At 34.8% G+C, this 11,118-nt stretch overlaps 2 protein-coding genes across 5 annotated transcripts; both read left to right on the top strand.

Annotated features, from left to right (window-relative positions):
* The first annotated feature begins 513 nt into the window (after positions 1-513).
* LOC132063912 (condensin-2 complex subunit H2) lies at positions 514-3,018 on the top strand. 4 transcript variants are annotated; one of them, XM_059456672.1, is made up of 4 exons: positions 591-899; positions 2,068-2,255; positions 2,557-2,715; positions 2,870-3,018. In XM_059456672.1, the coding sequence occupies exons 2-4, from the start codon at positions 2,118-2,120 to the stop codon at positions 2,879-2,881; spliced, it is 309 nt and encodes a 102-aa protein (XP_059312655.1). In that variant the 5' UTR covers positions 591-899; positions 2,068-2,117; the 3' UTR covers positions 2,882-3,018. The 4 variants fall into 4 exon arrangements, 3 of the variants coding, with proteins under 3 accessions (XP_059312655.1, XP_059312654.1, XP_059312656.1); XM_059456671.1 differs by having other exon boundaries at positions 591-1,003; positions 2,081-2,255; XM_059456673.1 differs by lacking the exon at positions 591-899 and adding an exon at positions 1,031-2,002 and having other exon boundaries at positions 2,081-2,255.
* Positions 3,019-7,282: 4,264 nt separating this feature from the next.
* On the top strand, positions 7,283-10,036 carry LOC132063911 (rop guanine nucleotide exchange factor 3). Its single transcript, XM_059456670.1, has 8 exons — positions 7,283-7,507; positions 7,832-8,144; positions 8,232-8,348; positions 8,431-8,585; positions 8,678-8,752; positions 8,824-9,132; positions 9,214-9,546; positions 9,660-10,036. Exons 2-8 carry the CDS (start codon positions 7,868-7,870, stop codon positions 9,780-9,782), a joined length of 1,389 nt encoding a protein of 462 aa, XP_059312653.1. The 5' UTR covers positions 7,283-7,507; positions 7,832-7,867; the 3' UTR covers positions 9,783-10,036.
* Positions 10,037-11,118: the final 1,082 nt, after the last annotated feature.

Here is an 11,118-nt window from a genome sequence, read left to right as displayed (position 1 = left end):
GGGTAGATAAATAAAATATTTCACCATTTAAAAGGTTAAAGTTACCTGAAATTCACCGATTCCGGAATACTTCCACCCGAATTTTGCACAATATGATGGGCACTGTAGCTCTCCGCAAGGACTAAATCCTATCTCAATCTCAAAGATAGCAACATTGAATTTCACAGGCCTTGAATTTTTGACACTTGATCTGCAAAAGGACTTTCCAGAAGGATTAGCTGACCCTAAAGGATTGGTTTGGCAGGCAAATGTTATTCTCTGATGTACATGAAATATGCAAAGCTCAATCATTGTTTGTATTTAATCAGTCTTGTGGTGACAAGGACATGTTGCCTTGCCTCCTAAATTCCTAATTGATGCTTCAACACTTCCAATCCCTTTACATTTTGCCAAAAAAGTGTAAATAACTATGTGTTTGTTCTTGTACAGTGAACAAGTTAAGCTAAGTAAGGAGGACTAATCCTTTTTACATGTAAGTTCACCAAAATTAAACTTGGAAGGGCTCCTTTGCCAACATGTTGTGCAAAAGTAAGAAACTGAAGAAGGTTTTCAAGCATTCTGAATTCTAACTTGTTTTCTTTATTTGAGCCTGATGAAGGAAAACCCCACCTGTCCATTCACACGTGGCCTCTAGCTTCCTTAGGTAAATCAGCTTTATTTAGGTAAATGTTATGTGGTCCAAAGACAACCCTGTTAAGCCTCCCCCTATAACAGTGGTTGAAGGTTATACTCTCAATATTGCTGCTCAACTCCTTGATCTCCATTTTATGTATAAATCAGCTGTTGTGAATCAGATTCAAGCTCAAGTTTACTGATTGAATTGTCCAGATACCACTGTATCCTAATAAGAATGGGTTTTCCTTCAGCTGCATTGTACTCCCCTGCCCCAGTGGATAAGAGTAAGCTATTGTATCTCTCCTCTGTAGCTTCTCAAATTATCTCCAGCTCCACTCCTTCCCAGATTTCCAAGGCTACTATCCTCAGCATTCAGCTTAAAGACATGGTATTTAGCTCTCTCCCATAGGACTTCGTTGACCTGTTTCCTTAGCTGAATCATTCTACAAATCTGAGTCCAATTCTGTTGCCACTCAATCTCTGGAACTGAATCTGTATTATATGCACCATAGAATCAACGACCTGGAATTTCATTCTAGCATAGTGCAACCACCATTAAATTTAATGACTTGATGTCTAAAGGTAAGTGCATTACCCTGTACTCCCAAAGCAGAACCGAAGTATGACCACACTTTCCTTGCCATCTTTCCAGTCAGAAAAATATATTCTAATGATAGTATAACAATAGCATTTCGAAGAAAAATTGTGTTCCATATTTGCTAGCTTATCATCAGTAGGTAGCTTCTTTCTCATAGCTCACTGAAATAGAAATGAGCATTTGAAGGAGATTCTTCTATGCCAAATCATCTTGTGTGAAAAAAGGGTCTCTGAGTTGTCTGATTATTATCCAAGCAGAAGAGCAGGTAAAATTACCCGCCTGAGTAGTGTTCATCAGGGGCATTAGCATCATGTGGATAAGTACTTCAAGTACCTTTGACAGAAACTTAGTTGACAACAAAAATTCTTCCAAGATGCCCAGTGATAATTATCCCACCTTCAGTAGAGCGCCAAAAGAAACTCGCCATATGTTTCTCAATCTGATCCATGACTGTATTAGGTGGAGATAATGCAGATAATAAGTGAATTGGATTGCCAGTATGACATGTTTATAAAGTAAGCTTTTCCACCAGTAAAGAGCCTCCTGTGCCACTCCTGCATTCTCTTTGCGATCTTCTTCAATCAAGCTGCAAAATACACCACCTTTTCCCCCTCAGTGTATCAAGGACATCTCAGATAATTGACTGGGAACTCCTTCTGACAAAAACCAATGATCCCATTCACCTTTGTGATCTTGTTGGACTGACCTTTTCAGATACAATAAATCCACTCTTGTATCTGTTAATTTGATGCCCAGACATGTCTGCGTACGCCACCACTGTTTGAGAAGGTTTAATTTATTGATAGTTTATTTGTACCGAACCGTTTATGTCTGACATATTTCATTGTATGAAGTTTCTGTTTGCAGCTCCAGGAATCACTTCTTCATGGGGTGAACAACGACTATGATGGTTTGCGTAGTCCAAAGGAAAAGAATGAAGAAAAATGACTATGATAGTGCAGATCACGATTTTGGGCCTCCTGACTTTGACATGCCAGAAAATGCAGACATGAACAGCAATGCTACTCCACATGGTGAAAAGGTTATTAAACTGGATAAGGATTGTGTTGCTCTGAAGCTGGTTCAATGTGGCATGGACGAATTGTGTTGCTAATATATTTTGTTTTTGCAGCATGATAATTGTAGTCCACTTTTTGATAGTGAACCTCACGAAGATCCGAATGGTCATGAAAACCTTGAAGATCTTTGTCGCTAAAATTCATAGTCTTCATAAAGTTATGGATTTTAGGTACAAGTGTGTTGCAGTTTCTAAGATCTCCTTTGTTTATCCTTTTATCCTCTGTCAAGTTTAGATATTTTATCGCTCGTAGTGTTTTCCGCAGGAATCGCATCTGCCCTTTGACATTTATGAATATGGAGTAAGGGTTTTGAGCAAGTTATCCCTGGAAGGAAATGATGAAAGCGCCATGTCTTTTCCTGATGTTGTCATGGGTTCTGAGAAGCATGACATTGCTCGAACATTTTCTGCGCTTCTGCAATTGGTAAAATACTTTCTACATGAATTTTAGTGACATTAGAGTTACCTACCTTGGAAAATAGAAGCAACACATTTCATTTTTTGCTGTTCAAATTTTATCTTTTGCCTGAGGCCAGCAATAAGCAAGATTCACCTTTTTTGTTTTGTTTAAAACAAAGATTTGTAGGTAATAATGGAGATGTTAGTTTGGAAAGAGGCGAAGTATGTGAGTCCACTTGTTACACGGCTACAAATCCCTTCTGTATCCGGCTCCTTAGGCATGATAACCGTGGGGGGAAAATGCAGTTTCAATCATAAAAAAAGAGAGTGAAATGATCACGTCAACAATAATACTGAGATGGTTAATCTGTGGTCCCTTCTCCTTCATATGGATTCCCACAAATTGGTTTTGTTGCACTATAGCTAGTTAAGCAACATAGATTGTACTTCAGTCTTAGCGCAAATAAAGAAGGTGATAGTGGATCACTTTGCTTTAGCCCCCTGTTAGAAGTAAAGAAACCTTGTCTTACGCCATTTATGACGATATAGTACGAATTGGTAGCAATAGTTTCCCGGACCATGTTATAAAAAACTAAACATAAACCTATGTGTCTCAAGACATTACACATAAATATAGCCATGACACCCTGTTTTAGGCTTTCACCATATCCAACTTTATAGCAACATTATTACCTTTGTTATGTTTCTTGATCCCATGTATAATTTCCTTAGCCAACATGACATTCTCATAAATGGATCTGCTTGGATTTTTTTTTTTCATGGTTTTGCATATGTATGCAAACTCTAGTTAGTAAAAATTGTATTCAACGAACATATTGTACTCTTCGTGATTGTGGTGAGCAATATTAGAATGTGCATGATATTTACTGCTTGCTCATGTATATATAATCTAAGTTGTGTTTTTTTTGAGTAACAGTGATTATTAAAGTGATACTGAGAAGTACATATTCTATCACACACATTATAGTTATAGGAATGATTATCGATTGGTTAAAATATTACTCCCTCCATCTCAATTTATGCGATGATATTTGATTGGATATTGAAACTTAATCTTAAGCTGGACTGAGCGGTGCATTGCGCCTTGGTCTATTAAGGGCAAGACCCATCTTTGCGCCTGCCAGTCGTTATCGTATGCTTGTGGTCCAGCCCAAGGATTCAGTATGAAGTTCCTAACTACTTCCATACAAGTCAAGAAGTTATTGTAGTTGACTAAATCTTCTACCAAATTCTAAGGATTCAATGACTATAATTGGCTTTTCTTAGAGTGAGAAGCAAGAAACGTCAGTCGAACGCTATTCGTATCACAATCAACCGATGTACATATGAAAGATTCGAATAGTATTATTGGCTTTTCTTACAGTGAGGAGCGAGTAATGTCAGTCGAACGCTATATGTATCACAATCAACTGACGTGCACATTAAAAATTCGATTAGCATAATTGACTTTTCTTAGAGTGAGGAGCGATTAACGTGAGTCAAGCGCTATTTGTATCACAATTTACCGACGTGCACATTAAAAATTCAATTTGTATAATTGGCTTTTCTTAGAGTGTGGAGCGAGTAATGTCAGTCGAATGCTATCTGTATCACAATCAACCGACGTGCAGTACGACTCAACCTAATATGCGACATACTATACCACTTCGATGGATCATGTCATGTTTTTGGTGTAACACAATGTAATGCAAATACCGTATTGATCTATACTTTGTGCGTTTATGCTAAATCTTGTTATTATTTTATACGAAAAATGATACATTCTAATAATATCGTGAATTTCACGTGCCTTTTTTTTATAGTAAATTAAAATTAATTGAACTGAACCGAAATTGAAAAAACAATTGATAGGATGGTTTTGATTTTTGAAAAGTGTAATTTTCATTGTACACATTGAGTACGGTATAAGTTTTTTTAAATAACCGATCGAACCGAACAATTTACCCTTAATTCGTTTACAAAGTTGTGACGAAAGTTGCTTCAAAAGGCTGAAAATTTTATTACAAGTCAGTTTATCCAAATTATTTGTCTGCAAGCGAAGTTTTGCATCCGAAGGCTTACTACCACTTGTTATTAAAATGTCTTTATATTTTTATGTAGTTGTTTAAAAAGAAAAAATATGTAGTCCTCCACCCGGTGTTCGGTATCCGCATTGGAGCCCGACTATATTCAGATTCATGCCGTGTATGGTCCATATCTGGGGGAAGCGCTCCCTACCAAGGATTTTTCATACCCAGGGCTCGAACCCGTCATGGGGTAAGTAAATACTCCCTCGTCCCAAAATAGTTGTCATGTGTCACTTCTTGAGAGTCAATTTAACTAATTTTGAGACCTAAACTCGATTAGATTAATTTTAATTTGGTCAAAATTCATATAGTTTGACTCTCGAAAAGTCAATTGTGACAAGTATTTGAAGTAGATTGAAATATCTCATAGTACAAGAGTATTTGATTTCAGAGTACTTTTTGTTGTGCATTACATAAATCAATCGAGTTAATTTCTCAAATGATTATCAGATTTATAGTTTTTCCTATAAAATCATTCAACTATATTTTGTCATTATAAAGTCACTCACTCATAAATAATCTCTCACGAAAAAACTATGCTGGAAAATCAACTTTAGTGTAGTTGAACCTATTGAAAATTTGAAACGGGGAAAGAGGGAAGAAAAAGATACATCAAATTCTCCAGGAAAAAAAAGAATATTTAACTGAACTTCAATAAGAAAATTCTTTTCTTGTTTATTTTTATTGTTGGGGACATGTTCCAGTATGGTTCATGTTTTTTGCACAAATTAATTAAGAACCATTTGACTGAACCTCAATATTTTATAGCATATAGTCAGAGGTCATATGCAACATGAGATGAGAGAAATATAAGAGTTGCAAGCACGTCTACCACTAACTTAGTTCTTCGTTAAGAGAATGATTCATCCCTTTCTACTCCTATTTTTATAATGTTTTTGAAATCAATTCCCCCATAATTATAGTAGTATTTTTTTTCAGAACTTTATAATAATATAGATGGTTTATTAAATTACATTCACATGCCTCATTGCTTAAACTCCCGACAATAGTAACTACCCTCTCATATTAAATAAGCACTTGTCTTGAAAATTCCTACTTTGTTCTTTTCTTTTTTCTATTTTCATAATTTTAAGTTTCTTTTTCTTGTCCTTTGAATGAAATTTGTTTTTAGTCCGGCCTCTCATTAGAAAAAAAATCACAACTTCAATAGAATATTAGTGGCAAAAGATCTAGTTACCCTAAATGTGTCATATACTACTTTTGATTCATATTTTCAAGATTTCAGAAATGCAAGTTTATATTCTCAACAGTAAATTAATGACAAGAAAATGAAAGAAAATCCACATTTAAAAAAAATCGTGGTAATGTTTTGTATTACCTTTAATTGAATCATAATAGTTTTTCCCAAAAATTATCTCAAGCAAATTGGTCGCCAATAATTCATATTTCTAGTTGCCTAGATATTACGTCTAATTAACTTAATAATAATCAACCAAATGCCAGCATATCTCTAATTTTAAAGTTAATCCAAACTTTGTAAAATTTAGTAAAAACCAAATAACAATATTACATCTAATTAACTAAATAATAATCAACCAAATGCCAGCATATCTCTAATTTTAAAGCTAATCTAAACTTTGTAAAATTTAGTAAAAACCAAATAACAATATTACATCTAATTAATTAAATAATAATCAACTAAATGCCAGCATATCTCTAATTTTAAAGCTAATCCAAACTTTATGAAGTTTATTAAAAAACAAATAAAAATATTACATCTAATTAACTGAATAATAATCAACTAAATGCCAGCGTACCTCTAATTTTAAAGCTAATCCAAACTGTGAAAATTTATTAAAAAAACAAATAACAATATTACATCTAACTAACTAAATAATAATCAACTAAATACCAGCATACCTCTAATTTTAAAGCTAATCCAAACTTTTTAAACTTTATTGAAACCCAAATAACAATATTACATCTAACTAACTAAGTAATAATCAACTAAATGCCAGCATACCTCTAATTTTAAAGCTCATCCAAACTTTGTAAAATTTATCAAAACCCAAATAACAATATTACATCTAACTAACTAAGTAATAATCAACTAAATGCCAGAATATCTCTAATTTTAAAGCTAATCCAAACTTTGCAAACTTTATTAAGAACCGCCCCACCTATTCAAATTTCTTCAATCCATTCTCTTATTCAAGTCCCTTTTTCTTTTTCTTTTTTTGTGAATAAGAAATTGATTATCAATTGTAATAACTGGAGTGAAGACAAACTCTTTCTTTTTTATTTTATTTTTTTTGCCCACCAAATCTATTTTTAAATTCATATTGACCTTAGCAATACAGCCTTTGAGTTCAAGGAAGCATCCCATGGACCAACTCATCCGTGTGTACAACATTAATATATTTGTCATGCAATTGAAAAATAATATAACCATATAAATTTTAATTTTTTTTATTAAAATGGTATAAACCATGAATTAATGTAATCTCCCTACCATATAATGCATGCCTCATTGTACATTTTCAAGAAAAGCCCACAACTTTATGGTCAATTCTTAAACCATTTTCAGCAAAAGGGTGTTCTTTGTTTGATTACAAGATTTGATTTTTGTTCTTTAGATTAATCAGAATTCTTTTGGAAGAAAAAGGGGTTTAGTAGATAGGAAAGAAGAAGCTTTAAGGAGGGAACAGTTTCAAACTTATTAGCTTTGCCTTCAACTGTTCAAATTCAAAAATCTGTGACTGTTAAAAGGTAACATGTAAAAAAAAAGGAATAGTTTACCGTTGGCTTTAAATGTTTAAATTTCAGTTTTTTATCTTCGTCAAGACTGCTTTGTAAACAGAACTTTGCTGCATATTCAGAGAGTTATAAAAAGTTGAAGTTAACAATGACATATGCTGTTTTTCTTTTGCTTTTGTCCCAAAAGAGTATACATCATTTTACTTTTACTTTTAGCTGTAGATTCTGTTATTTTTAGTTCCCGGGTACTTAAAAAGTTCTTGGATTTGAAAGAAGTCATCAATTTTCTTGAAACTTTTGCTTACAAATCTTGGCATTTTGTTGATTGTTATGCAGATTTGACCAGTGAATTTATTGTAAGAGAGGCTCAAAATGGAAAATATTTCAAGTCCTGATGAAAGTCCTGATGTGGGATATGGATACCAGCCATCACCTTCTACTGAAACAACAGGTCTTTCGACGTTGAGTGGCAATTCTTTCGCGTATTGCAGAACAAACTCAGAGACCTCAGCCTTTTCTGAGCATACAGATGAAAACAGTTGTTCTGAGACGGCTTCTCCTATGAGCTCGCGGAGTCTGAAAGTGCTTTCGAGACTAGGAATGAGGCAGCACAAGACAATTGCAGATGATCCTGACACAGTAGATTTAGGTAAGTACATTAGACAGTAAAAAATATGGATTACAAGTTTAAGTTTCACATGATTTTGCTAACTTTGGTGTTGGAAAATTTTGGTAGAGCTTGAATTGATGAAGGAGAGATTTTCAAAGCTGTTATTGGGAGAGGACATGTCAGGAGGGGGGAAAGGGGTAGCAACAGCAGTGACAATCTCAAATTCCATCACAAATCTTTACGGTAAGTTTCTCAAATGCACTTGCTAAATCCCTTTTTTTGTTCTGCTTTGTGTTTACTGATTAGTGTTTTTTTCTCTCTTCAGCATCTGTGTTTGGTCAACACCAAAGATTGGAGCCTTTACATCCTGACAAGAAAATAATGTGGAAGAGAGAAATGAGTTGTCTCTTATCTGTGTGTGATTACATTGTAGAATATGTTAGCACATCACAGAAACTACAAGATGGAACCACTGTTGAGGTAAAAAAAAAAAAAAAAAAAGAAAACATGTTTAGCCGAAGATTTACTCTCTTTTAACTTTTCCTTATCTAACACAATGTCGGTACTTTCAGGCATTGACAAGCAGGCCTCGATCAGATATTCACATCAACCTTCCTGCACTTAGAAAACTCGATGCCATGCTCCTCGTAAGACCACAACTATTATCTCCCAAAAATCAAAAAGGTATATTCAAAAGCTAAAATTGAGATCTTTGCAGGAAATCTTGGACAGTTTTGAGGCCACCGAGTTCTGGTATGCTGAGAAAGGAAGCATGTCAAACAACTCAACACGTGTTGGATCGTTTAGGAAGGTTATTCAGGTTCAGCCTCAGCCTCAGCGCAAGGAAGAGAAATGGTGGTTACCAGTTGTTTGCGTTCCTTCTGGCGGCATTACCGAGGAGGCAAGGAAGCATTTGAGGCACAAGCGCGATTGTGCCAACCAAATTCATAAAGCAGCAATGGCCATCAATAGCAGCATTCTTGCTGAAATGGAAATCCCAGAATCATACATGACATCACTCCCTAAGGTACAAATACTTCTTTTCCTTGAATTATAATACACAAACATGGAAATCGCAGTACTAATGAGGAGGCAATTTTTGCTACAGAGCGGAAAGGCGAGTGTTGGAGACTCTATCTATCGCCACATGTATTCAGCAGAGAAATTTTCCCCTGAACATTTGCTTGACAGTCTAAACATAAGCTCTGAACATGAAGCACTAGAGCTTGCTGACAAAGTTGAAGCTTCAATGTACACATGGAAACGTAAATCATGCATGCCTCACGCGAAAGCATCATGGGTCCATCTTGTCTCTGATGATCGGACTGATAAGAATAATGTTTTAGCAGAACGAGCAGAAAGTTTGTTGTTTTGTTTGAAGCAAAGGTATCCCGAACTTTCACAAACAACATTGGACACAAGCAAGATTCATTTCAATAGGGTAAAGTTTCATACAAACTTACATACTTGATCCAACAATGTAATTGTTAGACCTTACAATTGAACATTATTCTTGAATAGATAATTGAACAAATGAGATAATGATTCTTGCAGGATGTTGGTAAGGCAATCTTGGAAAGCTATTCTAGAGTACTGGAAAGTTTGGCATTCAACGTCGTTGCTTGGATTGAAGATGTTCTTTTTGTAGATAAGACCATGAAAAACCAAGAAGGATAGGGATTGCATTAAGCAAAGACTTTTTTGATTTCTGCAAATCAGAGTCAAAGTTTAGCTCCTGTAACAAAGGATCATTACTAAATAGGATAGCACCAAGTCGAGAACTCGATCAAATGGAGGATCAATTTCACTACGTGGAAACCAAATTGATTGTGTAATTTGAGAGACGTACTCAAACTTGAAAAATTTGTTTATTTTTTATGGTTTTGTATATTTATATCTTAAATTCAAGAACCAAATTCTGTAGTTTTCTATATTCTTCATTCTGTTAGATCCTTCAATGAGGACATCTCGGGTCCAGTCCACCTGCATCTTTTGCAAGATTATTATGTCCCTCATACAAATGCATCCCCTTTCAGAGAAATTGTTTAAGCCTCCGAGAAATTGGAACATTTTTTTGGTAAATGAGAAATCAAAAAAACATACACATTACTTGAGGATATAGCCTAGTAAGAACTTTCATTCACCAAACTACTGTCATAAGAGCAGATTCTTGATTCCCAACTTAGGATATAACAAAAGGAAGAAACAATAAAAAGAACAACCAATCCACAATTCAAGATCAATTTCCAGAGACAAACCTAAAAGGCTAGTTTTCATCATCATCCTAATTAAGCAACTAGGCAGAATTTAAGTAGCATAAAAATCTGTTTGAAAACTAAGGAGCACCATTTGTTCAAAGATTGGAAATTTACATATCTTTTTTTACTGAAAGATTAAGAGCTTTCAGACATCAGTCCAAGAACCAGCTTTGATCCTCATTGGCCTATTTGGCCTAGTTCTTGATTTAGACTTGAAAGCTTCAACCAATGACTTGCATTTAGCATTGTCCTCTTTGTTTTCCTCCAAGCATTTCTTCAAAGCTTCAACATCAGACACCTTCTTCTTCTCTTCAACCCCACTCTCTTTTTTCTCTTCATGATCCATATCTTCAAAATTCAACCAAGAAATTTCAAGAATTGATAAATGGGGTCTCAAAAAAAAAATGGATCTTTAATTATGACTGAACCAATATTTTCAAGTTGTTCTTTTTTATAGGTAAAGCACTAGGCAAGTGTGGAATTGAAACCTAGTGTGGAGTTGAAACCCATGGAAGTGAAAATTGGTCATGGAGTGACGACTTGTGTGACTTAAATGCAATAGAGCAAGGGCATAGGATCTTTGTGGCAGCTTCTGTTCTGGTGTTTTTTAGGGTGTTTTGGAATCTTTTAAAAGCGGGACCCTATAACAGACGTGATTGACATGGATCTGATAACTCACGTACTTGTTCGACGGGTTAGAAGTTTATAACAACTTTAAGTCAGTCTATTTTATTTTTTCTTTTAAAAGTCACTCA

Source organism: Lycium ferocissimum, chromosome 7 (genome assembly GCF_029784015.1).
Source record: "Lycium ferocissimum isolate CSIRO_LF1 chromosome 7, AGI_CSIRO_Lferr_CH_V1, whole genome shotgun sequence".
In the NCBI taxonomy this organism is placed as follows: domain Eukaryota; kingdom Viridiplantae; phylum Streptophyta; class Magnoliopsida; order Solanales; family Solanaceae; genus Lycium; species Lycium ferocissimum.
Note: the sequence above shows the minus strand (reverse complement) of the source record. Positions and strands in the feature narration are given on the sequence as shown.

Coding starts and splice junctions, on each gene's coding strand:
- LOC132063912 (XM_059456672.1), top strand. CDS start 2,118: ATGATGGTTTGCGTAGTCCAAAGGAAAAGAATGAAGAAAAATGACTAT. Junction 2,256..2,556: donor CTACTCCACATGGTGAAAAG/GTTATTAAACTG, acceptor TGTTTTCCGCAG/GAATCGCATCTGCCCTTTGA.
- LOC132063911 (XM_059456670.1), top strand. CDS start 7,868: ATGGAAAATATTTCAAGTCCTGATGAAAGTCCTGATGTGGGATATGGA. Junction 8,349..8,430: donor TTCCATCACAAATCTTTACG/GTAAGTTTCTCA, acceptor TTCTCTCTTCAG/CATCTGTGTTTGGTCAACAC. Junction 9,547..9,659: donor GCAAGATTCATTTCAATAGG/GTAAAGTTTCAT, acceptor TGATTCTTGCAG/GATGTTGGTAAGGCAATCTT.